The 24,484-nt window shown below is 38.4% G+C and overlaps 1 protein-coding gene across 5 annotated transcripts in view; it reads right to left on the bottom strand.

The window, feature by feature from the left end:
• The window catches only part of LOC107554286 (synergin gamma-like), a 46,159-nt gene extending 21,949 nt beyond the window's left edge, over positions 1-24,210 (bottom strand). Inside the window, exons 1-15 of one of the 5 annotated variants that reach the window (XM_016236764.1) lie at positions 24,016-24,210; positions 23,775-23,896; positions 23,540-23,667; positions 23,357-23,462; positions 22,852-22,963; positions 18,640-18,936; positions 16,146-16,421; positions 15,171-15,245; positions 14,875-15,071; positions 11,009-11,254; positions 10,789-10,925; positions 9,108-9,226; positions 8,760-8,822; positions 7,151-7,248; positions 6,021-6,879 (exon numbers count right to left, since the gene is read on the bottom strand). In XM_016236764.1, the coding sequence (XP_016092250.1) occupies positions 6,021-6,879; positions 7,151-7,248; positions 8,760-8,822; positions 9,108-9,226; positions 10,789-10,925; positions 11,009-11,254; positions 14,875-15,071; positions 15,171-15,245; positions 16,146-16,421; positions 18,640-18,936; positions 22,852-22,963; positions 23,357-23,462; positions 23,540-23,667; positions 23,775-23,896; positions 24,016-24,076 (2,896 nt within the window). In that variant the 5' untranslated portion in view covers positions 24,077-24,210. The remainder of the gene's footprint in view (positions 1-6,020; positions 6,880-7,150; positions 7,249-8,759; positions 8,823-9,107; positions 9,227-10,788; positions 10,926-11,008; positions 11,255-14,874; positions 15,072-15,170; positions 15,246-16,145; positions 16,422-18,639; positions 18,937-22,851; positions 22,964-23,356; positions 23,463-23,539; positions 23,668-23,774; positions 23,897-24,015) is intronic. The other 4 variants (XM_016236762.1, XM_016236763.1, XM_016236765.1 and 1 more) reach the window with 4 other exon arrangements.
• Positions 24,211-24,484: the final 274 nt, after the last annotated feature.

The following is a 24,484-nucleotide window of genomic DNA, read 5'->3' as shown; positions in this document are numbered from 1 at the left end:
TTTACAGATTAAGATTAGATTAGCTCTCATTGATCAGAGACACAATGTAGTCGGACTATAAAAGGAAAAAGCAATGAGAAATAAGGGAAAGTGATACAGAACATTTAAGCAAAGGCCAAGGTGATGCTAATATTGGTTTTACGCAGCTTATTACAACCCTTTGAGAACCTGAGAGCTTTTATGGAGAGACTTGTTCTGAGATTTTGTATAATATAACTTCAAATGAGGGAAGCACAATTAAAAAAATTATAATTTTAGATTACATTTAGGTATGCTCTAAATAATTGCGAAAAGGGACGCATTTAATTTGCGTCTACAAGTATTGAACATTGTGACCAATTAGAGATGTCCAAATGAATGGAAAGGGGAATCAGCATTAAATGAGAAATACACAATATAACAAATATAATTAGTCACAAAACTCATAATAGCGATCTCAATATTAAGGTAAATGATTGACAGATTTTTTTCATAATCGTGCAGCCTACTTCAATCCAAAACTAATTCTTCTAAATCAACCAGGGTTTGAATCGCTCTATTAGGTGCTCAAAGGGTTAAAAGAAACCAGAGAAATCTATCCTAGAGCATTTACTGGTTTGAGTGACAGGCAAAGAACGACAAAAAGAGACAGTACCCTTTTTCTCTCGCCATCCTGTTCATCTCGGTTGGAGCTATTTTTGACCCACACAAGTCAAAAAGGTAACAATTTCATATCACGGCAAGCAGTATTCTCTTCATAAATACAAATAATACGCTTTCTGGCATAAACGCTTCAACACAATCAGCAGTACTAATCAAGTCTATCTAGATTCAAAATAAATAACAGTTTATTTTCCTGTAATAAAAATACACTATTAAATTTGCATGTATACATTTCCATTCTTGATAAAAACAACCTATTTTGTAAATATGCCAGAAACATCGACTAATCCTAATTGTTTAATGTGTGTAAATACTTGTCAATTTCACAAATTGAAGGCTGGCACATACTGGAGCACAGAAAAGCAAAGTTAAAAAGAGTTCCTCTTTCAGTGTGGTCTACGAGAGCAGACGAAACGCAACAAACCTGAAACAAAGTCACCTTCTTTACAAGAAAAAAAAGATACTCTAGGATGGTTAGCTACACATCCAGGGGCGTAGTGCAAATGTTAGGAAACCCAGCACTTCTCAACCTGCTACAATATTTATGCTTGGACTCTAGAGGTGTCCAGTAACTGAACTAGAAGCATTTTATATAAGATGTAATTAGAACAGTGTTTGACACGGTTTAGGCAATGCTAGTATTCACTGAAGTTACTATGAAAAGGCGGCAAAAGGATTCCTACAAACTTCAGTCGGAGAGGATGCCATGTTTAGCATGACGTAAATGAAAATGAGACTGTGAGGGATGGAATTACAGTTCATTAAATGTTGTATTCTTATATCTGGTTGCTGAACTTTCAGCGAACAAGAGAGTGAAAACTGGAGAGGACCAACATGGGTTGTGAAAATGAAAGGGATGCACCAATATTACAATTCTGCTTGATATGATGACTGACATACTGATAATTATTTTAATGCTAGACAATAGTTTCAAAAAACAATTATTAGCCAATAATAAAATATATTATTTTTCCTAAAATAAATTGAAAACAAAATACTACAATCAGTTGCTTTAAATACCACAAGTATTTAAACACAAAATTATAATGTACAATGTACAGAGCAATTCATCATCAAGATTTTTCAGTGTTACTAAATTATTAGTATTTTTAAAGACTAACTTTAAAGGGAAGGTTCAACCAAAAAAGAAAATTGTCATAATTTACTCACCCACAAGGTGTTCCAAACATAAATAAGTTCAACTTCTTCAAATAGGTTCAACTTCTTATTCTTATCTTATAAAAAAGTTGAACTTCAAGTTCAAAGAAGAAGATATTTTGAAGGAAGTTGGTAAACAAACAGTTGACAGAAAGTAATACTATTAATGTCAATGGCTACCATCAACCGTTTGGTTACCAACATTGAGAATTTTAATTTTTAGGTTAAAGGCACAATATGTACGATTTTTTTATTAAAATATCCAAAAACCACTAGAACGGTGTTATATATTTTGCTGACTTGTGTACTTACATTATCCCAAATGTTTCGAAGAATGTTTAAATCCAGAGAAACAAGCAATTTTAACTAGTGACACGGACCGTGTCTATAGTGTTATTGTGTCGCCTGCCAATGACGTCATAACCCCTCGATGGAAACACCAAAGACGCTTTAAAGTCGGCATGAAACGGAAGTTGCGATTGTCTTTTCTTCTCTACTGTGACATATATCCAAGTGAAACGGCATCTGAAATGAGAGGGTGGGACTTGATTTCATCCTTCGGGAATTGATTGGATCGTTGGAAGGTGGGGCGTTGCAAACAAAATGGAGGCAGATCTGAACGCCAGTTTGCAGTTAGTGGTGGGGGATTTCTCTCTGGATTCACAGCCGCCACCCAAGCATGAATAAAATGTTTTATTTATTAAGGATGATGACAACGATCAACGGCACAAAATATGCCTAAACAGCGCACATGCAAGAAAGAGAGACTGCCTGAATGACTGAGCTCGTCCATCATCAGGTTAAGTCATATTCATGAAAAAAATTAGTTTGCGATGTCCTAAGAGTAATGTTGTCGTAATATCTTTTCAGTGTTTAGGGGTAACGTACTCCCTCAGACTGGTGTCAGTGCTATAAAGTGAAGCATCAGCTTCAGCTTTTCCCCCTGTCGTTTATCCCAGCGTTTACCCTAGCTCCGCCCTTGCGCCATAGCTCGTGACCGGAAGAGAAGAGGAGTCGTTTTGAGGGGGAGGGGAGGTTAACGTTTTAACGTAAAAGATTACGAGGGCACATGAATTAAAAAAAAATAATGAAGTGCATGGATAAATTATTTATAATAAACACTACGCCCACATACGCACGACCGGAAGGAGCGGAAGTGGTCGACTGTGGCATAATAAAAGCTCCGCTGCTTTCGAGCCGTGTGTTGCGCTCGTTCAGCGGCATCGTTTTGCTTCGACGGCTTTCAGCCTCACTCTGCTTCATTCTACTACGTTAAAAAATCATTAGCTCGTCCATGAACATGATTTCTGCCCGAGTCCCGTCGGATTGCTTCAGCTGTGGGGATGAAGACGACAACTCCCATGATTCTACACTCAGTCACGGTGTCATCAAACTACGCCTTTGTCTATTTGTTTATTTTGAATACGTGCCCTCTAGCGGCGAAAATGACATATTGTGCCTTTAACTATCCCTTAAGTGAGCTGTAGATGAAAGCAAAGGTAGACAATTAAATATCAAATCATGGCTGACTCTGAGAAGTAAAAAAAATTAATAAAAAATCATAATACTGCCCGATAACTGATATACCGTCATATCTGCAAATAGACGTAACCTAAGACCTTCAAATATATAACATACTGATCAAACTACTTCCATCCCTCACAAACCCTCTTATTTCGTTCACATCAAACTAAACATGGCATCTACTCTGGCTAAAGTCTATTGCTGCATTAATTTCATGTTAGAATTAGCATCAATATTACTACCTTTACTTGTTTTTGACAAGAAAAAAAACCCATTTCATTACATTTCCAACTTGACATGACAGGTTTGACAAATGTATTAACTCAAACTTGTCCTGTCCAGTTGGAAATGTTTTTATTAGTTAAAACATGCAACTAGTGAGAATCTCATCGCAATTCTGACCATACATAGCAGTAGCAACAATCAGTTGTGGTGCATATTATTTTCAGGTCTGGTTGTTGGCTCTGGTGAGACCACACAAGTGTATGGGAACTCTTCCTACTGTGCTTCCTCAACGCCAACCAGTCTGCGCACACGAGGCCTGATATGATGCCTGACACTGACTGAATGAAATATTGTGACTGTGTTCTCACCCTGATACATGATGAAGATGAATGATAATAAAGTGAACAAGCACACGCATTTGTGGGATGGTTTTCATGCAGAACAGATAACATGAGAAGCAGAGAATGAGTGTAAATAAATGGTGACTGACGTTAGTAAAAGATTACAAAAAGGCCCATCAAGAGCTCTTGGGGGTCATTGAGGCCTCTAAGGAGAAGGTCTCACTAACTTGGCACCCAATGTGCTCTCCGATTTCTCAGCGTGGACTGGTATCTGATGCACGTAGTATGCAGCTCAAGTACAGGGCAGCTGGTTCATGCGTGTGTGATATGACTCGGGTTAAATAAGGTAGTGCTTTGTATTTTTTGCTAATGTTTGCACTGAGGCACGGCATCAAGGATTCTCCATGCACATGCAACACGGATAACCATCACATGAACGGACTATATTAACTACAACACCTGTTGGTTATATCAAGAGAGGCCGTTATATGACTTGATATGAAGATGGAATTGTAGATCAGATAAAGGAAAGAAATGTCAAGATCATTTATCATGCTTAGACAAATCTAGTCGCCTGCACTGGAAAAACGGCCAAGACTTCAGCGTCATTAGCATTTTAATCTGGCTGTTTATATATTCCATCTGTAATTCTGATGAGCGCAAAATGGCTCAGAGTCAAAAATCTGAACGAATGTAAGTCAGACATGTCATGTTGGCAGAATTTAAATTAATATTGCCATTTTGAGCAAAAATATTCTGTCTTTCTCATAATCATCTAATCACAGATTTGAATGTGAATATTATCAAGTCAAATGTGATGATTATAAAGTTTGGCTTTGCACCAAAAATAAATTATTTGGCACAGCCAAGTCAAATCAGTTTAATTGTCAGTTGTCTGAAATGATGAAATCAGATTTTTGTTTTGCAAACCAAATTCAAAAAACATTATATGAAATCTGACTAAAATCATATTTTCAGAAATTAAATTTAGTCTAAATGGTAAGATCGGGTTTTAAATGCTTTTTTAGGAATTTGGGAAAGGTACATAATGTCAATAAAGTTTGATCTGTTAGCTGTGTCTAAATCTTTTTTTTTTGTATATTTAGTTTCACTTTTAGATTTATTTCCAACATAACGATGTGGCTATGTAGCAAACAGTATGATTCCGGACACAGCATACTATAAGCATGAATGTATAAAATATATGAATGTATTCAAACTCATGTTTTAGGCATTACCAAAACGCCTTTGTGTTGAGTTCATTATGTCCCAATGTAAGGAATGGGCATGAGAAGCCAAATTGGAAGTTTCCGGTCCAAATTTCTTCTCTTTCCACATTATTGTTCCAGCTATTCTCATTCTCTTGGCAATGACACTTAAGTCATTACTACGGCAAGTGATGTAGCTATTACAATGACAACTGAACAGATGGATCTGATTTTATCAGTTGCGAAATGTCAGTGTGGACGGTCAGTCCTGAAAATCTGAGAAATTAATCAGGTACAGCGTGAACAGCTTTTCTACATTCAACCATTATTACGTGCTGCTTTGGTTTGCGTTTCAGGTACACTGACAATCAAAGCAAGGGAAACAGGGTAACCAAAGAGAGATGACGTCAATGACAACATGAACAGACGAACGTCAGGAGAGAAAACCAAGTCACGAGCTATTAGAATTAAATACTGTATATAAATGTGCTTTCGTAACTGCCTGATAACACTTGGAGTTAATAATATCAGGTATTGTGCTGTTAGCAATAACACTAATCTCATGAGATTAAAATTCACAAGCACAAGTTTTGACTGGCAAAAATTAATACATAAGCTAATTAAATAAAAATAAATAAATATAAACAACAATAAATACAGTAGGTTTACAATTGTGCATGATTCAACTGGAATTGTATATAACTTGAATGGGAATGACTACATGATATGATGTGTAGCAAGTTTTTGATATGCAACTATCTCAGCCACACTGAACACACAGACAGTGTTCCAACTGGGCGTCTGATAGGGCGGTTGTTCAGCCTTTGAGAGGCCTGAGTGGTCTGAGCATGTGTGAAAGAGGGAAAGTGGTGACAGACACAGTAGGCCAGACTTCACCAGAGCAAGCGTACTAATTCCTCACCTGCAGCTGGGGGTTGATGGGATGACAAACCAGGGAGATCTAGGGAGCTATCAGACATCACATGCTTCAGGTCTCCACCCATGTCTGACAACTTCATGTCTAGCTGTATTGAGAGTGCATCTTCCGAGTCCTCCTTCCCCACGCTGCTGCCCCCAATGGACGGGAGGTCCAGGGATTTCACAGAGGCAGAGTCCTCTTTGGCCTGCTTGAAGGCGGCCACTTTGTCCACCAGGCTCTTGTCAGATGCGCCCAGCGCAGTACAGAATTTGGACGACTGGAAATCTGCAAAGTCATCATTGTCACTCTTGAGCGACAAAAAGGAGCCCCCGACACTTTCTTTGTTATCATCATAGGCCAGGCCACCTTCTAGGGAAAGCTGCTTGAAGACGTCATACTTATCAGTGCTGATTTGCTGCCGCTGCTGAGACGTCTCCGCCTGGCCCTCGCTTCCAACGTCTCCAGAGCTGGTCTCGCTTCTCTGATCTCTCGAGCTCCCGAACGCCATGAAGTCAGCAAAGTCATCCTGAACCGTTGTTCCAGTTCCTCTCCCTATGGTAGAGGTGGTGGGAGCTAAGTCGGAGGACGATGATGAGCCAAAAAGAGCAAAATCGCCAAAGTCATCACCCCTTACACTGGGAGGTTTCATGACTGAGGGCAATACCAGGGATGGTGGTGCTGAAGGGAACAGACTGCCTTTGGAGTCAGCAGTGGACGTGGGAGTGGGAGGAGCCACTGTTGTAAAGAGGTCCAGGTCTGCCATATTGAGATGATTTCTAGGTTGAGCCAGAGAGGCTGGCTGTGAATGGGACAGAGACTGAGAAGAAGAGAAAGGAGGAGGAAAAGTTGGCTGGAACTTGGCCTGGTCTGGTGGGTCTAGTGGAGAGACAGTGTCTACCCCTTACACTGGGAGGTTTCATGACTGAGGGCAATACCAGGGATGGTGGTGCTGAAGGGAACAGACTGCCTTTGGAGTCAGCAGTGGACGTGGGAGTGGGAGGAGCCACTGTTGTAAAGAGGTCCAGGTCTGCCATATTGAGATGATTTCTAGGTTGAGCCAGAGAGACTGGCTGTGAATGGGACAGAGACTGAGAAGAAGAGAAAGGAGGAGGAAAAGTTGGCTGGAACTTGGCCTGGTCTGGTGGGTCTAGTGGAGAGACAGTGTCGGCTGTTTTAAAGTCTGTGAAGCCATCATCGGCACTGACAGACTTGAAATCAGCAAATCCCTCCCCTGCAGAAAAACAAAAAGAAAACAACTGAAGCGCATGGCGAACTGCATTTCACACCGAAACAACAAAGGACAGAGAGCTGGCACGGCACAATACAGAGTTTGCCTACAAGTTGCCCAAAGCTCCATTTCATGGGCCTAAAAAGAGAAAAAACGGATTAGCAATGCTTAACGCAAGCTATGTTTGACTTCTGAACTGAAATAAAAAGGTGGCACAATGAAACTGAAAACGTTTAGTGTGAAAATATAAATAAACCTGACACAGAACATAGCAAATTTACAATCATATTTCAGTCCTAGCACACAAACAACATACAAAAAAAAAAACACAATCAGGTTCAACCACAATCAATCCATTCTTATGTCACTTGTAGTGAAGTGAAAAGTGGTAGACCAACTAATTGGACAATATTTGGCCATTTTGTGACTGGCTCACTTGGCCAATAAGTAAGCTTTGTCTTACAAAATCTACAAACAGCCTAGGGCTGGGTGGTATGACGATATAATATAGTGCTGATATGAAGTATCTATTGCGAGAGATTTTACTGTATTGTGTATATTATGTTATGTAAATGTATCAGTGCAGCGTAGAACTGCTTAAAATTACTGACACATTCGACTGAAGCATGAAAAATGCACAATAGAGAAAATAAAACGAGGCATGTGCTTGATGTTAAAAAGTGTTATTAAGTGCAATAAGCCACGAAAATAACTATTTGACAATTGCACAACAGCATGCAATCGCAGAGTTATTTTCACAGCATACTGCACTTGAAAGCAAATACATACAAAATTGTCAATTTCAATTTTGGCAAGCGTTCACGTAAACAGTCTGTTATAATCAATCAGTCTTCAGTGAACTAAACATTAGATCTTTTTTGTCATATGACCAACCTTTTCAACAGCTTGTTAATGGATAATGGATATTTTATATAAATACTACCTTGTATTAAAATAAATTTTAAAACAAATAAGTATTAAATATTGAAAAATTAATTAAATTAAATGAGTATTGAATATTTTGTGAAATAAATGTTAATGTAATTTTACATTACCAATTCCATTTTGCTATGACTAAATATTATTATCATATAACATAATAAATATCGGCAATGTATCATCCATTAGTCACTGTGCCCTCTTAATATAGGCCAATAAAAAAACATTTTGATCAACCACTTGAAGTGAATGACACACAGATGACAAATTTTTTCAATTTCAGCTGCAGCCTATATAATGAACCAAAGGTAGAGAGAGAGCAGAACAGAACTACAGGAGTTCTGGAAAAGAGATCACTGCAACCATCGACTTACTGGCTCTCTCAGAGCTGTTGCCACTGGATTCTGCTCTAGTGAGACAGGGACACATACACATGCCTACATCAGTGTATGGAGCCCTTCATCAAACTAAACACACTATAGGCAGGTGCAACTGCATTAAATTGAACCTTTTAAAAGCAGATCTGGGATGTGTACTTGATGTGTTCATGCAGTGTCAGACACGCATCTGCTTACCAACTGGTTTTCTGTCTGAAGGCTGCTCAAGCTCTCGGAAAACACTGTATTTGTCACATGAATCTGGAACAAAATACAGTAAAACAATGCCTGTGTGTAGAAGCAGTAAAGCGTGCTTTTTAACTAGACCATAATAATGATAGAAGGAGCTGCAGGAAGGTGATAAATAGCAGGATAAATTTATGCAAAACACATCTGCGGGCCACACAGTCTTTTTAAATGCATTTAGACAAGAGAATCAGTCTTAAAAGTTAAACCAATATGACAGCAGTCTTCTGAGAGATCTGCCTTCCTCAAAGGGCTAATGAGGTGTATAGAGCTGAATGGATGTGTTTCTGTGTGTTTTACCTGAGACAGGAGGTGTGGGCTCTGCAGGCTGCTCCACTGACAACTGTTTAAACACTGCGTATTTATCAGAGGAGGAGGAGGATGAAGACCCTGACACTGGAGTCAGCATGGCAGGAACACTGTATGAAGCAGACAAAACGTACACCAGTCAGTCCAAACAGATTAAAGTGCTTTACAAGCTACAAAGAGTTTACAAGCCAAAACATAATATTTAGTTTTGAGATACTTATTTTTGTTATTGATGCTCCTAAATGTAGACTAAACACAAAGTCTGAGGCACAATCCTAATTTGCATACCATCCCTGCTATAAAGTATGCAAAATTTGGATTTAGTGTCCAAAATCAAAACAAACTGAAAATAGTATGCCAAAGTTGGCCAGATATACTATACCCAGTTGATTTTCAGTATTTTAAGTTTTAGAAGGATGGTAAGAAATGGGCAATAAGTAAAGTAAATTTTAAATTTTAAAGGTAATACATCTAGATTAGGGCTGCACGATTAATCGCAAGCGATATTTAACGCGCATCTTATCAGTAAAGCCGGTTCTGTAATCAGCGGTAAATCTCCATCACCTGCGGGCTTTCACATTGAGCAGCATTAACTACACAGAGCCGTTGTTCACTGACTAGCTGCGCCAAACCACGTTCATATTCGTGCGATTTTTAGCGCAGCTCCTCAGTGAACAACGGCTCTGTGTAGTTAATGCTGCTCAATGTGAAAGCCCGCAGGTGATGGAGATTTACCGCTGATTACAGAACCGGCTTTCTGACAAGATGCGCGTTAAATATCGCATGCGATTAATCGTGCAGCCCTAATCTAGATAGATACTTTCAGTTTGTGAAAAACGGTGTCTGTAATATCAAGACAATTTTGTATCAGTATGTCCCAATACTGAAAAGCATGTACATTACAGTTCAAAAGTTTGGAGTCTGTAAAAAAGAAAAAAAAAAATCTACTTTCCCAATCATCTGCAAAGTACATACTTTCAGTGTGTAGTAGAAATATGTAACTTGAAATTCAGCTCAAGGTTTTTACTAAAAGTCTGTTTCTTTCTTCCTCTCCGTCTTGGATCACTTCCCTCATAAGAGATTCCCAGCACAGGAGAAAACCTCTGCTCTCACCCTCACTTCCTGTATTATTCTCAACACTCACTTTCACTGATTTAATTAGCAAGCAATCTGACACATTCAAGCACCAAAATATTCTTCTAAAACAAAGGATCCTTTGTGCTTAGTGAAGCTGATCAACCGGTAAATGCCATGGCACTCAGCAAATGTACTTTCCAACCTCTCACTCCCTGCTTGCCATAATTGCCGTCTTTTCCCTGGGAGCATAAAATTGTGCAGATGATAGAAATAAAATGGAATGAGCTTATCAGCTGTCCACTGAAATGGGTTCATTAGAAAAGATGGCGGGAGTTTAATTGTTGCGCCGAGCAGGTTATTACAAGCCATTACAAAGCGGAGAGCGATTCCATGCTCCAGATGAGCAAACCGAGTCTAGAGGAATTAACAAAGCATAAAAACAATATCAGAAACTACTAATGAGAGATGACAGGATGCTGCTTTACGATGCATTTCTACAAGCAGTTTGCATTATATATAAAATACGCTTTCGCAGGCACGTAGCAATATGCCATGATGCATATGGGAGTAACTTGACGAAAAGCTGCGCTCATACCCGCTTTGGGATGACGGCGTCATATTGGGGAACGCTCCTCCTGTTTCTCCTTGGAAATCTGTGAATGAGTCATCTCCAGCGCCGGCTTTGGGGGCTTCCTGGAAGTCCTGGAAATCGTCGTCATCAGCCTTGGTAGTCTAATGCAAGCCAACAGAACAATAAATCAGTTGTGTGACAACAGAGTGAGGTTATTATCTGTAATAAAGTGTCTGATGTTTACCTGAACAGGAGGGAAGTTGGTAATGAAGCTGGCTGGTTGTTGTGCAGGTGGGTTCGGTGTCATGCCCATGACAGGTGGTGCAGCGACCGGCATGGCCATAGACAGGGACACGGGTGGTTGGGTCATGATGGGCTGCTGGTGCTGAGGCAGGACAGCAGGAATGGCCATAGCCATGGCGGGTAGATTGGGCACAGGCGGGGAGGGGAACTGACTCAGGATTTCCAGACTCATGACTGTAAGGCCACTCTAGAGAATACAACCACAATATGCAACATAGACAGAGTGGGTTAGTTAGGGGTAAGTCATTTAAAGTGACTCAAACCAGGTACTGTGAAACAAAAGGCTGGGGTAGTAACCGACCAAGCTATCAATGGAATGATAGGACCAAAGTTTTATCTAGGATCTGTATCAAACAGTCTGACATAAGACTGTTGCTTTTTGTTCATTTAAGATTTCAATGAAATCATATCATAAAGTGGACAAGCAACATTCATTAATGGCCATAAAAGTCAGTGTACACCTAGCTTTAGGCACAAAATGCAAGTACAGGAACAAACACTTCTAGCTATGCAATCTTGACTCCATGTTTCGTTGCATTGTGTTGTACTTGTTGGCTCTCATAATTTGCACACTTAGAGGGATAGCTTTCACTCACACAAGAATGAAAACTCTGTAATTTACTCACCCTCTTGTCATTACTAACCCATAAGACGTCTCTTTATAGCTTGGATTAAACAACTCAATTCATATGGATTTATTTTACTGTGTCATCTTAACCTTTTTGAATCTTTCACACTTTGGTTACCTGGACTTTCAATGGAGAGACTGAAACCACTCAGGTTTAATTTAAAATATATTATTTTGTGTTTTGAAGATTAACCAGTCTCATGGGTTTGGAACGACATGAAGGAGGGGTGAATGATGACAATTTTCATTTTTGGGTGAACTATCCTTTTAAGTAGATGGATCTGAAAGAGATTTGAACTAAAAGCTTTCAGATACCAGCCCAGATGTTTAACCAGTACACCAGGACTCTACAACTCAAGCCAGTGGCCACAAATTGGGATTGATACTTATGTCTGCAGGACACTGGCCCTCCAGGATTGGCGTTGAAGAGCCCTGCAGTACACCCTACCATCCAATGTTAACCAAATATATTTTAAGAGAAGCTATAAAAGCGAAGCGTTAAAGCAGAATGATAACGTCAATGATAACAAGTAGCACAGATCTTTGAAAGTCGACTGATAAATGCTGATTACTGACAGTCATTAAGCTGAGGTATGAGGCACTGCTATAAACATAAGACACTCAATTAAAGCTGATATTCTCCCTACACATAACAATTATTTAGTGAGCTATTAGACATGAGCGCTTCAACACGCCTCGTGCAGGAACACTGAATTTACGGCATGACTTTCATCAGGGAAACGAAATTAAAAAGCAGGCCTGTCAGACAATAGACCTCCTTCTCCATCCAGATGTCTATTTCCCCCTACGCCTTGAGGTTGTCTGATTAGTTTGCCTAAAATATTCATTAAAGTCAACTTACATTTTCAATGCCATTTCTGGCATCCTCCAGAGCTTTTCCTTTCTTTATTGCTCTACAAAACTGAAGCACTGGAAGAATGGCTCCTCATTGTGCTGATCAATTTGCATAACAAATGCGTTATTACTGGAAGGGTCCCATGAGTTGCTGAAAGAGCTACAGTTTCTACTCAAAGGACTGTAACTGCCAAGAGTAGTAAGGGAAGATAAGAAGATCCCCACACCTTTGGCCTTAAGTAGCACCTAATTTGCCGTCACTACAAATCTACATACTTTTGGTAATAAAGTATCCACTAGGGCTGGGCGATATGTCAAAAATATCTTATCGATAATCACCTTTAAAAATATCGCTTTATCCGATAATATCGTCTACCTAAGCCCCACCTCCACCACGCCCCGCCCCCGACGAGACAACATTGCTGACATGCTCCATAAACACACACCATGTTCAGTTTGGTCTTAATTATTCCCACAAAGCTTGGTTTTACTTCTCTTAGTTTGTGCTTAAACTAACAGAATACATTAGCTTTGCTGTTATTTTGGTGTTGCTAATAATTTCCACTCTGTTCTTATCAAATTTGTGTTCGAAATGAATTTTGTTTTGTGAGGAGAACTGTTGAGGAAAAATAATAGAACCCAATTTTAAGTTCATCATGGTGAAGTTGGACATTCTGGCGGTGATAGTAAGAATGATAAATGCATGTTAATGTCATATAATAATGTCTCAAATAAAATATGCCTATTTTCCGATGTTTCTCTTTCTTTTTCGAATTATCGCCTGTGTAGACATTTCATGATGGTAAGTTTACTTTCCTTAATTATAACAATCGCAGCGTTATTTTTAAACTTGTAGTCAAGCTATAACGTATTTGATATTTATCATGTATGACAGAATTCATTTTTAATCCCTGCATGATTTCAAAGCAAAAACTTTTTTTTTTCCCTTTCTGGTAGCCTAGTTCGGAGGTCTCTTTCAGCCTGTTTTTAACTAAATAAAAATAACTGCTTTATTTAATTAGAAGCAGGGTAATTTAAATTTCATTTTTCTATTGTAATTTTTATCATTTTTATTTTATTAATCAAAATACAACGGCCACAATATAATATTCAGTGTTGGGCTGCCGAAACTCCTAACGTGTGCATGTTGAGGGGTGAGCGGAGAAGCCTACTAATGTCTTCATCTGTTTGAAACAAAACTTTATAGTTTTGTTGCAAATGAATTAAGAATTTAGTGCTATATCTCAGCTTAATTAAACAATTATATTGTATGCACTGTTTACAAAATCTGTAAAAATACTGCACTGAAATGTGAAGGAATTTGCGTATTTTAATTATACCTGTCATGTTTGTGGTTTTTCATCATCATACAGTCTGTTTAAATAAATATTCAGAAACACATGCAGTGCTACTTTTTGTCTTTTTTCTGTTTAACTTTTATTAAACTGCAGCTCAAAATAGAATAGGCCTATACCCTAAATAAGGATAAATTATATTGGAACGCATCTCCAAAATAATCGCATACACAGATGCACGTTGCCATTACAGTAGTCAGCGCCGAACAACAGGCAAATATAAATATAAACTGAGGTTACAAAAGTGATTCAGTCAAGATCAGTGAGGGATTTTCTTTTGTTCTTTGATTAACATTATAATGACTGGGGGCAGCGGCTGCTGTCAATGCACGGCTCCAATACACCCTTGTTTTCTTTCTCAACTCTTTACGTTCACTTAAGACATAACCGATTGTATTTATGGGATATTTTGATATAATTCTGTGTGTATTTGTCCATTCGAATGTGTAAGAATGCGAGAAAGAGAGCTCAGTCCAGTGTTCGCATATATAAGAGGCGGCTTTTGTGCATGCGCTTTGTGTGTGTGTTTGCAGCACAGAAAACAGTGTGCAAGTGCAGAAGTGAGTTCTATTTCGTCTTCTTGCAGTTTAATCTTTTGAAATCACAATAAATGCGCACACAGAAATCGAGACGCAAAATCAAAATGTAATTTTATAACAAGTAATTCGATTCCTGACCTTACGCATCTGATTTCCGAAATTGGAATAGCTTTTTGATTCCCAAACCTCCTACTAAATTATTTCATTCTTGCATGCAAAAAAACCTGTATGGTGACTATGGGTTATGTAAAATATTTTTTGCAACTTACTAGGTTTATCATTTGTCATTTTTTCCCGATAATCATCTGTTACCTGACTGTTGACATCGCGATACTTACGAGACATCGTCGATATACGATAATATCGTCATATCGCCCAGCCCTAGTATCCACACAAGACATTTTTGAAATTATGGACTTTCGGCAACTACCTGGGCAACTCCAATCAAGGCCAGTACAGTGTACAGCTCTTCCTTGGTCAGCTTGCCAGGTGTGGTGCGGTTGGCCAAGGCCCAGATCTGTCCGAGAGCTTCTCGTGGCAGACCCGATGATATTAGAATTGGGTAGAGTTTGGCTGTGTCAATACCTGTTGGTGTCATGGTGAACTCAAGGACCTTCTTGAACAACTCTGTGAAGAGCAAACATTTGGCATTAGATATCGGGATATAAAACTTAACTTGCAGAACTATGAAATGATGCAAAAACCAATGATGTCAAGAGCAAGTACCTGGGATAAGCGAGTCATTGTACAACCAGGATGGCACCATGGGTTGCATGTCTTGTTGGGGGTAGACGCCCACACCTGTTTGTGATGGACATGGAGACAGTAAGATGTTGTTTGTGGACTCTTAAGCTAAGAGTGCCTGATCAAGCATATGATCACCACGCACAGATACACTAAAGACTCCCACTGCTTCTGCCATCAGCTCAGCTGTCTGGGTTTGTAGGACAAACAGATTGACAACATATGGAGAAGAGAGTTTTCCTTTGTATTAGCACTGACACTCGTCTCATTACATGCATTGCCAATGTGTGCATTGAAAACTGTGCCAAAACTAAGTCCTGTGGAGAAGTAAATTAGGCAAATAATTAAAATGGGGCTATGGCAATTAAACCTCCAACTAAGCATCATCAGCGGTGAATCATGCAACTCTGAAGAATGATGGCCCTCCATGAGCAAGACTGGACACCCCTGGATTAAATAATCATGTAACCCTAAATAATCCAGAATCATCATTTCAGAGAAATTGGAAAATAAGGTATAGTGCAGATGGGAATATCATATAGAAGCAGATGTATTTATAGAGCAGCACGTGTTAAGAGATGAATCCCAGTATATACACGTTAAATCCCACATATGCACGTATTTTAGATCACATGCAAAATCAGTTAGATGTCCAGGACAGAAACATTGTCTTGAAGGGTAAAGCCTCTAGGCCCATATATTTTCCCGTTTAATGCCTTGGCTCTGCTTTAGCATAGACAGCTGAAGTAAGAGGACGGATTTGGTTACTTGGATATTCATTGAGAAGTGTTTCAAGAAAGATTTTTAAAACAAGAACAAGATAAGAAATCAGCCCTTCTAAACCATCTCATGATTAGCAAATAGAGGCAGGGCAGGAAGTCTCGAGCTGCGAGTTGTGTTAATTTTGAGAAGCTCAAAAAAGAGGCGGGACTCAAATCACAGACATTTTCTTCTCACCGCTGGTGCTAGCGGGCTGGATGGGTGGGTTGTCCGCTGCAGGGGGCGCATGAATTGCGGGTAGAGACTCAGGTGCCGTCTCTATGATGAATCCTGAATTGAAGTCATCTTGAGTTTGGGCCCAGTTTCGGGCTCTGGTGCTGCTGTGAAACTGGGCTGTAACCTGAGATTTGGGATTCAGCTCAGACAGACCCTGACGTGGCTTAAAACTAACCTGGGCCTTCATATCAGCTGTCAAATCGCAAGATGAGAACATCTTCTCCTCCAGAGATGGGCCTAAATCAGTTAGGGACAGAGGCAATATTGAACTGTAGTAGCTTATATTTTAACTACGAGCACCAAACATGACTGTGTGTATGTGCAAGACATTAGCTCTAACTGCGTGATGCAGACGCAAAAGTTTTCCCATGAGGTAGGCAATATTATTCTGTCTTTAAAATAAGACATCACTGAATTATCATTTGCAGAGGATAGAATATAGAATCCCAGAGTACATTGTGACAAGACTGATGAAAAAACTAAATCAAGACGGTGGGCAAAGTCATAAATGTCATTAAATAAAGTATAAATAGAAACTCGTTTTAAAACTCATTTATAATATATTTTACCCCAAATTTTTTGTAATTTTATACTTTTTAGAGAACTGAGCACAAAGTATGGATTATGGCACACATGCCGTCTAGGACCAGTTCTGTCAGTCAACGTAATATGTTCTCTTGTCTATGTAGGGAACATACAGCAAGGACACTCACTAGCTTTTGGAGCAGATAAACTTTCCTACTATTACTTTTTTGATAAAACGTCTAAGAGAGGCAGGTATGTAACCACTTCATTATAACAATTTATTCACTTTTACACTGACTATTCTAATCATTGACCCCCTTCACAGTGCCTGAGGTGGAACAGGAAATGTTTAGGCATGACATAATTTGCTGATAAATGTTGTACGAGTAGTTGAATGCCTCTAATTTTATTTCAGCAACAGTGTTAACATTAACAATACAAAATATTATGAGTCAGTCAATTGTAGATGCCCCTCAGAGAACACCATTTTTAAGTTCTAGTTCAAATCAAATTTTTTTTATCTGGTAACAGACATCATGGAATCAATTCTGTCAAAAAGTTTTTTAACTTGATCCGGTAACACTATCAATCACATACTTGCATGCAGGCTTCACTGTGAGCTTCTTATCAGTACACTGTCACAATCGGGATAGCATGCATAGTGTGGTATGCTGATAGAACTCCAGCTTAAATTTTAAGAGCATATGGGACGCCATCTGCAACCTGACAAAACTGAAGGGAGGTGGAGGGTGACAGTTGAGTCAGAATCACTGTGCAAATCTCACAGATGGTGACCATCATATCTGAATCAGAAACCTCGACAGACTTTTGACTCTACGTCAAGAACACAGCAAGACAGTGGTTATGGGCAAAAAGGTTTAAAAGATCTGAAGGAAAGCATCAATTTCCTGGCTCATTCAACCCCAGACATGTGCTACTTTTTTCTCTTACATGAGCTGTAAATGTAACTCACTGTTCAATATTAGAACTATTTTGTTAACAGAATCTGCCAGTTTACTGAAAGAAAAAAAACCCCGATTCATTCATTGATATGCTTTTAGAGTTTAACTCACTGATACTAGTTGCAGTGGTTCTCAGGTTAACATTTTATTAAAGGGAAAGATTATGCCAACCGACCCCCAGCACCCCAAGCCTCCAAAAAATTAAAAATTTAAAAATGTATTAATTAAAAATAATAATAACAATCTGTAATTTGTACAACATCCACTATAATACAAGTATATATTTACAATATATATACATTTTCAATACCGTTCTATTCTGTTCAAAAGTTTGGGGTCAGACTTTTCTACTGTTATACAGCAAAGATGCATTAAACTGATCGAACGTGACAGAAATATTTTGTTACATTATAAATGTCTTTACTATTTCAAATAAATGCTTTTCTTTTGAGCTTTCTATTCATCAAAGAATCTTGAAATAATGTATTTAAAATGTATTACTTTCTACAAAAGTATACAGTATAAATATTAACATTAATATTAATAAGAAATGTTTCTTGAGCAGAAAATCTGCATATTAGAATGATTTCTAAAGGATATTGTGACACTAAAGACTGGCGTAATGATGCTAAAAATTCAGCTGAGCATCACAGAAATAAATAAAATAAAACATTAAAACATATAAATGTGATAAAACATTACATTAGAAAACAATTGCTTTAAACTGTTACAATATTCTTTTTTTTTTGATCAAGTAAATGTGGCCCTGGTGAGCATACAAGACTTTTCAAAAACATGAAAAAAATAGAACCCCAGACTTTTGAACGATAGTGTATGTTGTTGCTGCTTTCAAATAGACTACAATGGAGAAACATTACTAAGCAGTGTAGTTATGGCATCTAACCTCTGATTATGGGTGCTAACAAGTGATGGTATGACAAAGTGAGAAACCGTGAGAGGGGTGTTACCTTGGAATGCGGATTGGGAGCTGGAGATGACAGAAGAGTGTTGGATGGCAGGTGAGACAGGGAGAGATGAAGGGACAGCGTGAGGGAGAGGGGAGGGAGGGGGATGCTGGCCAGGCCCCATCTCTAATGGCTGGCTAATGTGAGCGGCTCTCAGTAAAGGGGAGGATGGAGGGAGGGATGAAGAGGGGAATGAGGAGGAGGCATCGACGGGGCCTTGCACAAAGCCACTAAACTCATCGTCGTCATCAGAGAAAGCAGGAGGAAGGGAGTGAGAGGTGACAGAGGAATGAGATGAATCTGCAAAAACCAAACAAGAGAGTGAGACAGACAAAACACACATCATGAGTTATGACCACACAGGCAGACTGAAAAAATGAGAAACCGTTTACAAGAACAACAGGAGGGTACTGAATTTCATTAGGTGTGGTGCTGCTGTTTTAATATACAAAAACTGCAACCTTTCAATGAAAATTTACTTGTTTAATCATTTCTCAATTTCTTACTATATTTAAAATTCAAGTCAACATGAAAGCAAAATTGACCTTATTCTCTTAACACTGTTTTCTGGTCTTACCATGAATGATTCACTAGTGAATATTAGTCCAAAGAAAATGCTTGTCTTTCCATTTCTGCTAACATCACTTAACTATTTAAGCATTATTTTAGTAAAGTCTCATTCTATCTGACTGCAGTCAGGTATGCAACATCCATATCTTACCATCCAATTAATTTCTGGTTAAAAGTTTTTTTAATATTCTGTTTTGCTCAAATGTCACATTATGGACGTAAAACGAGATGTAAATGTTCAAACCAAATCAGAGTAAAAATTGGCTTTGGTGAGTGAATAAACAAAGGTACTTGCCAATTGGCTGGTATCAACAAACTGCAACATTACATGGTTTAAGTCCACTTTTAAGAACGACAATCTGACCACTGACTGATGATACATGCGATTCAAATCTAAGGCCAAACCATTCTTTAAATATGTTTAATTTTAAAAGGAACCATTAGAAGTTTATATTAGATAAGGACAACTTTTTTCTAGATACACTACCATTCAGAAGTTTGGTGTCAGAAATATTCTTTTTTTAAAGAAATACTTTTATTCACCAAGGACACAATAAACTGATCAAAAGTGACAGTAAAGACATTTGTAATGGTACAAAAGATTTCTATTTCACATAAATGATGCTCTTTGGATTCATCCTGAAAAAAATGTATCACAGTTCCCACAAAATATTAAGCAGCACAATTGTTTTTAACATTGATAATAACACGTTTTTGAGCACCAAATTAGCATATTACAATGATTTCTGAAGGATCATGTGACACTGAAGAATAGAACAATGCTGCTGAAAATTCAGTTTTGCATCAGAGGAAAAAATTATATTTTTAAATATATTAAAATAGAAAACAGTTATTTTAAATTGCAATAATATTTAATAATCTCTGTTTTTTTGTATTTTTGATCAAATAAATGAAGCATGATGAGCATAAGAGACTTCTTTCAAAACCTTACTGACCCCAAACTTGACATCCTAGGTGTATGTGACTTTCTTCTTTCAGACGAATCCAGTCGGAGTTATATTAAAAATCGTCTTTGATCTTTCAAAGCGGTTTCATGGCACTCAGCGGGTGTTGCATGTATCAGTCCAAAAGCACTTAATTAAAATTTGCCCATCCATTAAAAAAAAAAATAAATAAATAAATTTTTAAAAAAGTGTCTCACACGGTTCCGGGGGGTGAACAAAGGCCTTCTGTAGCGAATTGATGCGTTTTTGTAAGAAAAATATCCATATTCAAAACGTAATAATCACTTTAATCTAGCTTGCGCTCACTGTTGTACACTGGAAGCAGCTCCGGGCGGATGACGTATGAGGTCAGCGTTGCGCATGCGCCAGCGAGTCTCGTGAAAACCAACGTTTGTTAACAAAGCAAAGGAAGCAAAGTTTCCTTACTTTAGCAAAGGAAAACCAGTCTCCTCTTGGCTTATATCGAAATCCTCCGACATTCTTCTTTACAAATCCTCGTTTTGTACTTCTAATTAGTGACCGTTGTTTTGTTTTGATCTCTCCGCTGCGCTTCCTCACTTTTGAGCAGCGCATGCGCAGCACTGAACTAATACGTAATCCGCCCGGAACTGCTTCCAGTGTACAACAGTAGGATGACTTGAGGGTGAGTAATTTATGGGCTATTTTTTGGGTGAATTAACCCTTTAAGCTAATAAATATTTATGACCAGTTAATTTTTTTCTCAATTCACATGCAATTGGCAGAGGTGGTTTTGAACCCTGACTACTAGTCTTCTTTCCAAAAATAAACAGTTTGAGCAGGAACAGTTGCAGCAGTTGACTAGAAACACAGTGAGTGATATTAAACTTCTGCACTGTTATTCTGCAGGTGTGACGGGTACAACTGCAAGAGTATGAAGGTGGAGGATAATGCGTTACATGGAAAATGAGGAAACAACAAATACTCAATGGAAACATCTCAGACCTGCCAACCTTGGAATTTTTTTTTTTTAAAGTACCATCAGTGTGACGGCACATGGGGGTGGGGGGGGGTCTTATATTCCTAGATAGCTACATTATTACCTGATGATCCTTGATGGCTAATGACCAAATCATAAAATACAAGATTTAATGTTAAATATTTTACAAAGGTTAGCAGGTCTGCACTCACTCTGCACACCACGATTTTCAGTTCTGATGGCTTGGCACATCAGAGTATTTTTTTTTTTGCGATTTATAATTCTATTTTTAAAAAAACTCACATTCAAGTTCACTTTAATTAAAACTCCAGTACACTTCTGTACACTGTAGAAAAACATGGCTTATCATATGTTTAAATCAAATGTCTTTTGAGAGAAGGATTATTTTTATGGATTGGCCATTATTGAGCGCTATAAACACATGTAATGTCTGTTTCATTCATACTGGAAGCCGGAGGGCGGCCTCACGCAGAAAATCCACATATGCATCACAGAAGTAATAGAAAAATGACACTCCAGGAAATCCCTAATATGGACAAAGGCATCCAGCTATCGCTGTAGCTGAATTAAAAGTAAGAAATGTTTTAAATGATGAAACATTAAGACAATAAACACTTGACTGCGATAATGTATAGTTTAAGAGTTCTTCAAGCCATCTTGGGTATTTTCATAATAATTTTGTATATCTGTAATCCATTGCTAATCGCCATAGTCTCTTTTACAGTATAGAATATTTTTTTCTGCCACATTCTGTGATAAGAAGCCACATCAGATCACAAAAGGAAGCTATTTCAAACACTCGACTGATGTTGTGGAGTAAAGGCATGATATAATGTTCTCTTTTGTTGGACAGCAGGTTTAGAAACACTTCTCATTACAAGTCACTGGTCTTTACGGCATGTGTTGCTTTTTGAAATGCACGTTTTAAGCAGGGAGGCGTTTCCTCATCTCAGCACGTAGGCTTACGGACACACACAAACAGAGCCAGTTCAGTGATAAATAAAACTCACAGAAATGTTTTAAACCGAAAAAAACAACGAAATAATGACTACTGTAAGAAATCAGACGGCGAGAGTGGAGGGGGGATTGAGTGGGATTTTGTGCTGCTGTCAATTTAGTTTCTTTTTAATGATAGACCTTACGTATTTGTCAATCCTCACCGCTTGCTATTTGGAGAATATGCTCAGCGTCGCCAGGTCTTTGCATATTTTAGAGTGACAAATCGTACCAGCGTACTTTGAGGTTAAAATGTGCACAGGTTGGCAGGTCTGACATCTGGAGGGCCTCCTGGTAGCTGCTGAAAAAAAAAGCTATTTGGCTCGATGATAAAGATGTGGTGGTGTTCGCGTTGAGACAGAATAAAATCTGTTAGAGGGATAGTTCACCCAAAAATGAAAATGTACCCTCACATCAGCCCAAACCTGTGTGACTAGCACAGAAAACAGCATCCAGTACAATTCTTCAAAATCTTCCTTTTGTGTTCCATAGGAAAAGAAAGTCATGGGATTTGAAAGAGATGAGTGCGAGTAAATGATGACAGGATTTTTATTTTTGGGTGAACTATCCCTTTAACAGTGTGTGAGTGTATCCCTGGTAATCTCCTTCAGTGCTCGACAGTCACAGTGGCCTTGTCAAAAGCTGTCTGGGCCACTGATGTGACCCTTGACGAAAAGCAAATGGCCAGAAGGCAGTCAGGCATTTGGAATGTGTCACTGGATGTACCTGGTTTCTTAGACTGTGAAGATGGTGTTGGATGCATCTTGGCATCTCTGCTGAACCCATCCAGATTTCCCTTGATGGCCTCTAAGGCATCGTCACGACTCTTCTCCCCAGTCTGTACAAAAATAGCAATTTTATTTTGAGTTTGGAGAAGTTCATATGCAAGAAAAAGTATATAGTAAAAGGTTATTATAGTTAAGTAATACTAAAACAAAAAGTAAAAAAAAAAAAAAGTTATTTCAAGTAACAGAAGTTTTTTATGGTTTTAATTTTAGTATATATTTAGTACACTTTAGTATGCTAAATCTAAATTGATATTAATTTTTTTTTAAACTATATAGATATTTAAAAATAAATGACAAAATAACAAACACAATAAAATTACTAAAACTGAAATTAAAATTAAAATAAACTGTACAACAATCATGATTAAATCAAACTAATCAGGTAATTATTAAAGAGATCCATCATTTAGAAAATCATTTTTATATCACATTGACTTGCTCACTTTGGGTTTAACACTGCTCAGTAGGCGTAGTTTCTGTTTTTGCTCCTCAAACTGTCTTCTCTTCCGGTTCTCCTCCAGCATCCGCTGCTGCTGCTCCAGACGTTTTCTGTGGACACACACTGATCAGAGACGAGTTCTGCTGTACAAACAACTTTCCAGCAGTGTGAATATTTAAAGCCTTACTGATGCTCCTCCGCCATCTGCTTATGTAGGTCCGCAGGGAACTGTGGCCCCGGGCCCCTCATGCCCATGAACTGAGGCTGACCCATGAACTGCATCCCAGGAGTCTGCATGCCCATTGCCATCCCACCCTAGAAACATGAGAGAAAGACAATGATGACACCTCATTGATAAGAGCCTAGTGATTCTGATGTCCAACTTTTTGATGGCTAAAATATTTTAAGTGTTTAAATCAGACCTGTATTTGCATGGCACCAGGCATCTGTGCTCCAAAATTCATTCCCATCATGCCTTGCATGTTGGGCTGCATGACCTGGACCATGGGGAATCCCTGCTGCTGTTGCTGCATGGGCATCATTCCTGCCATTAAATATTACAAATTTAACAACATAAACATTGCTTTTCCATTTAAATGTTATACTGGAAAAACGCATCCAACAAAATATAGGCAAAATATAGACAAAATGTCAGCTGCTTACCTTGCGGTGGTCCAATGCCCCCTCCTACAGGGTATATAAAACTAGAACAGAAAAGGCACATTCAATATAGTCATTTAGCAGGCTGCCCGTTTCAAACCCCTGAAGCTCATTTCAGTGTGAAGTTAATGTCTTTACACTATTGCCCTCCACATTCAAGAGACGGAGGGAAATTTTGACTAAAGGCAACCTATCAATCATACAATGGAGAAAACATTTATGAAACAGCCCAAGTCCATTATTCTAGAAGGTTCTTCATGTCATTGCACCGCATTGGAAATCAAAATCATTGCAATATTGGCAGTCCATTAAGTTGTTTACACAGCTAAGAAATAAATTATTCTTATCCTTATGGAAAGAAGGCATAAAGTAGAATTTAACAAACACTTATCAGTGGGAGAACCTACAAAAGTAATATAAACAAGCAAGGCTCAACTTTAATGATACTTGCTAAGCACCGAAATTTTCAACC

This window comes from Sinocyclocheilus grahami, unplaced genomic scaffold (genome assembly GCF_001515645.1).
Source record: "Sinocyclocheilus grahami isolate Dianchi unplaced genomic scaffold, SAMN03320097.WGS_v1.1 scaffold496.1, whole genome shotgun sequence".
Taxonomy (NCBI): domain Eukaryota; kingdom Metazoa; phylum Chordata; class Actinopteri; order Cypriniformes; family Cyprinidae; genus Sinocyclocheilus; species Sinocyclocheilus grahami.
Note: the sequence above shows the minus strand (reverse complement) of the source record. Positions and strands in the feature narration are given on the sequence as shown.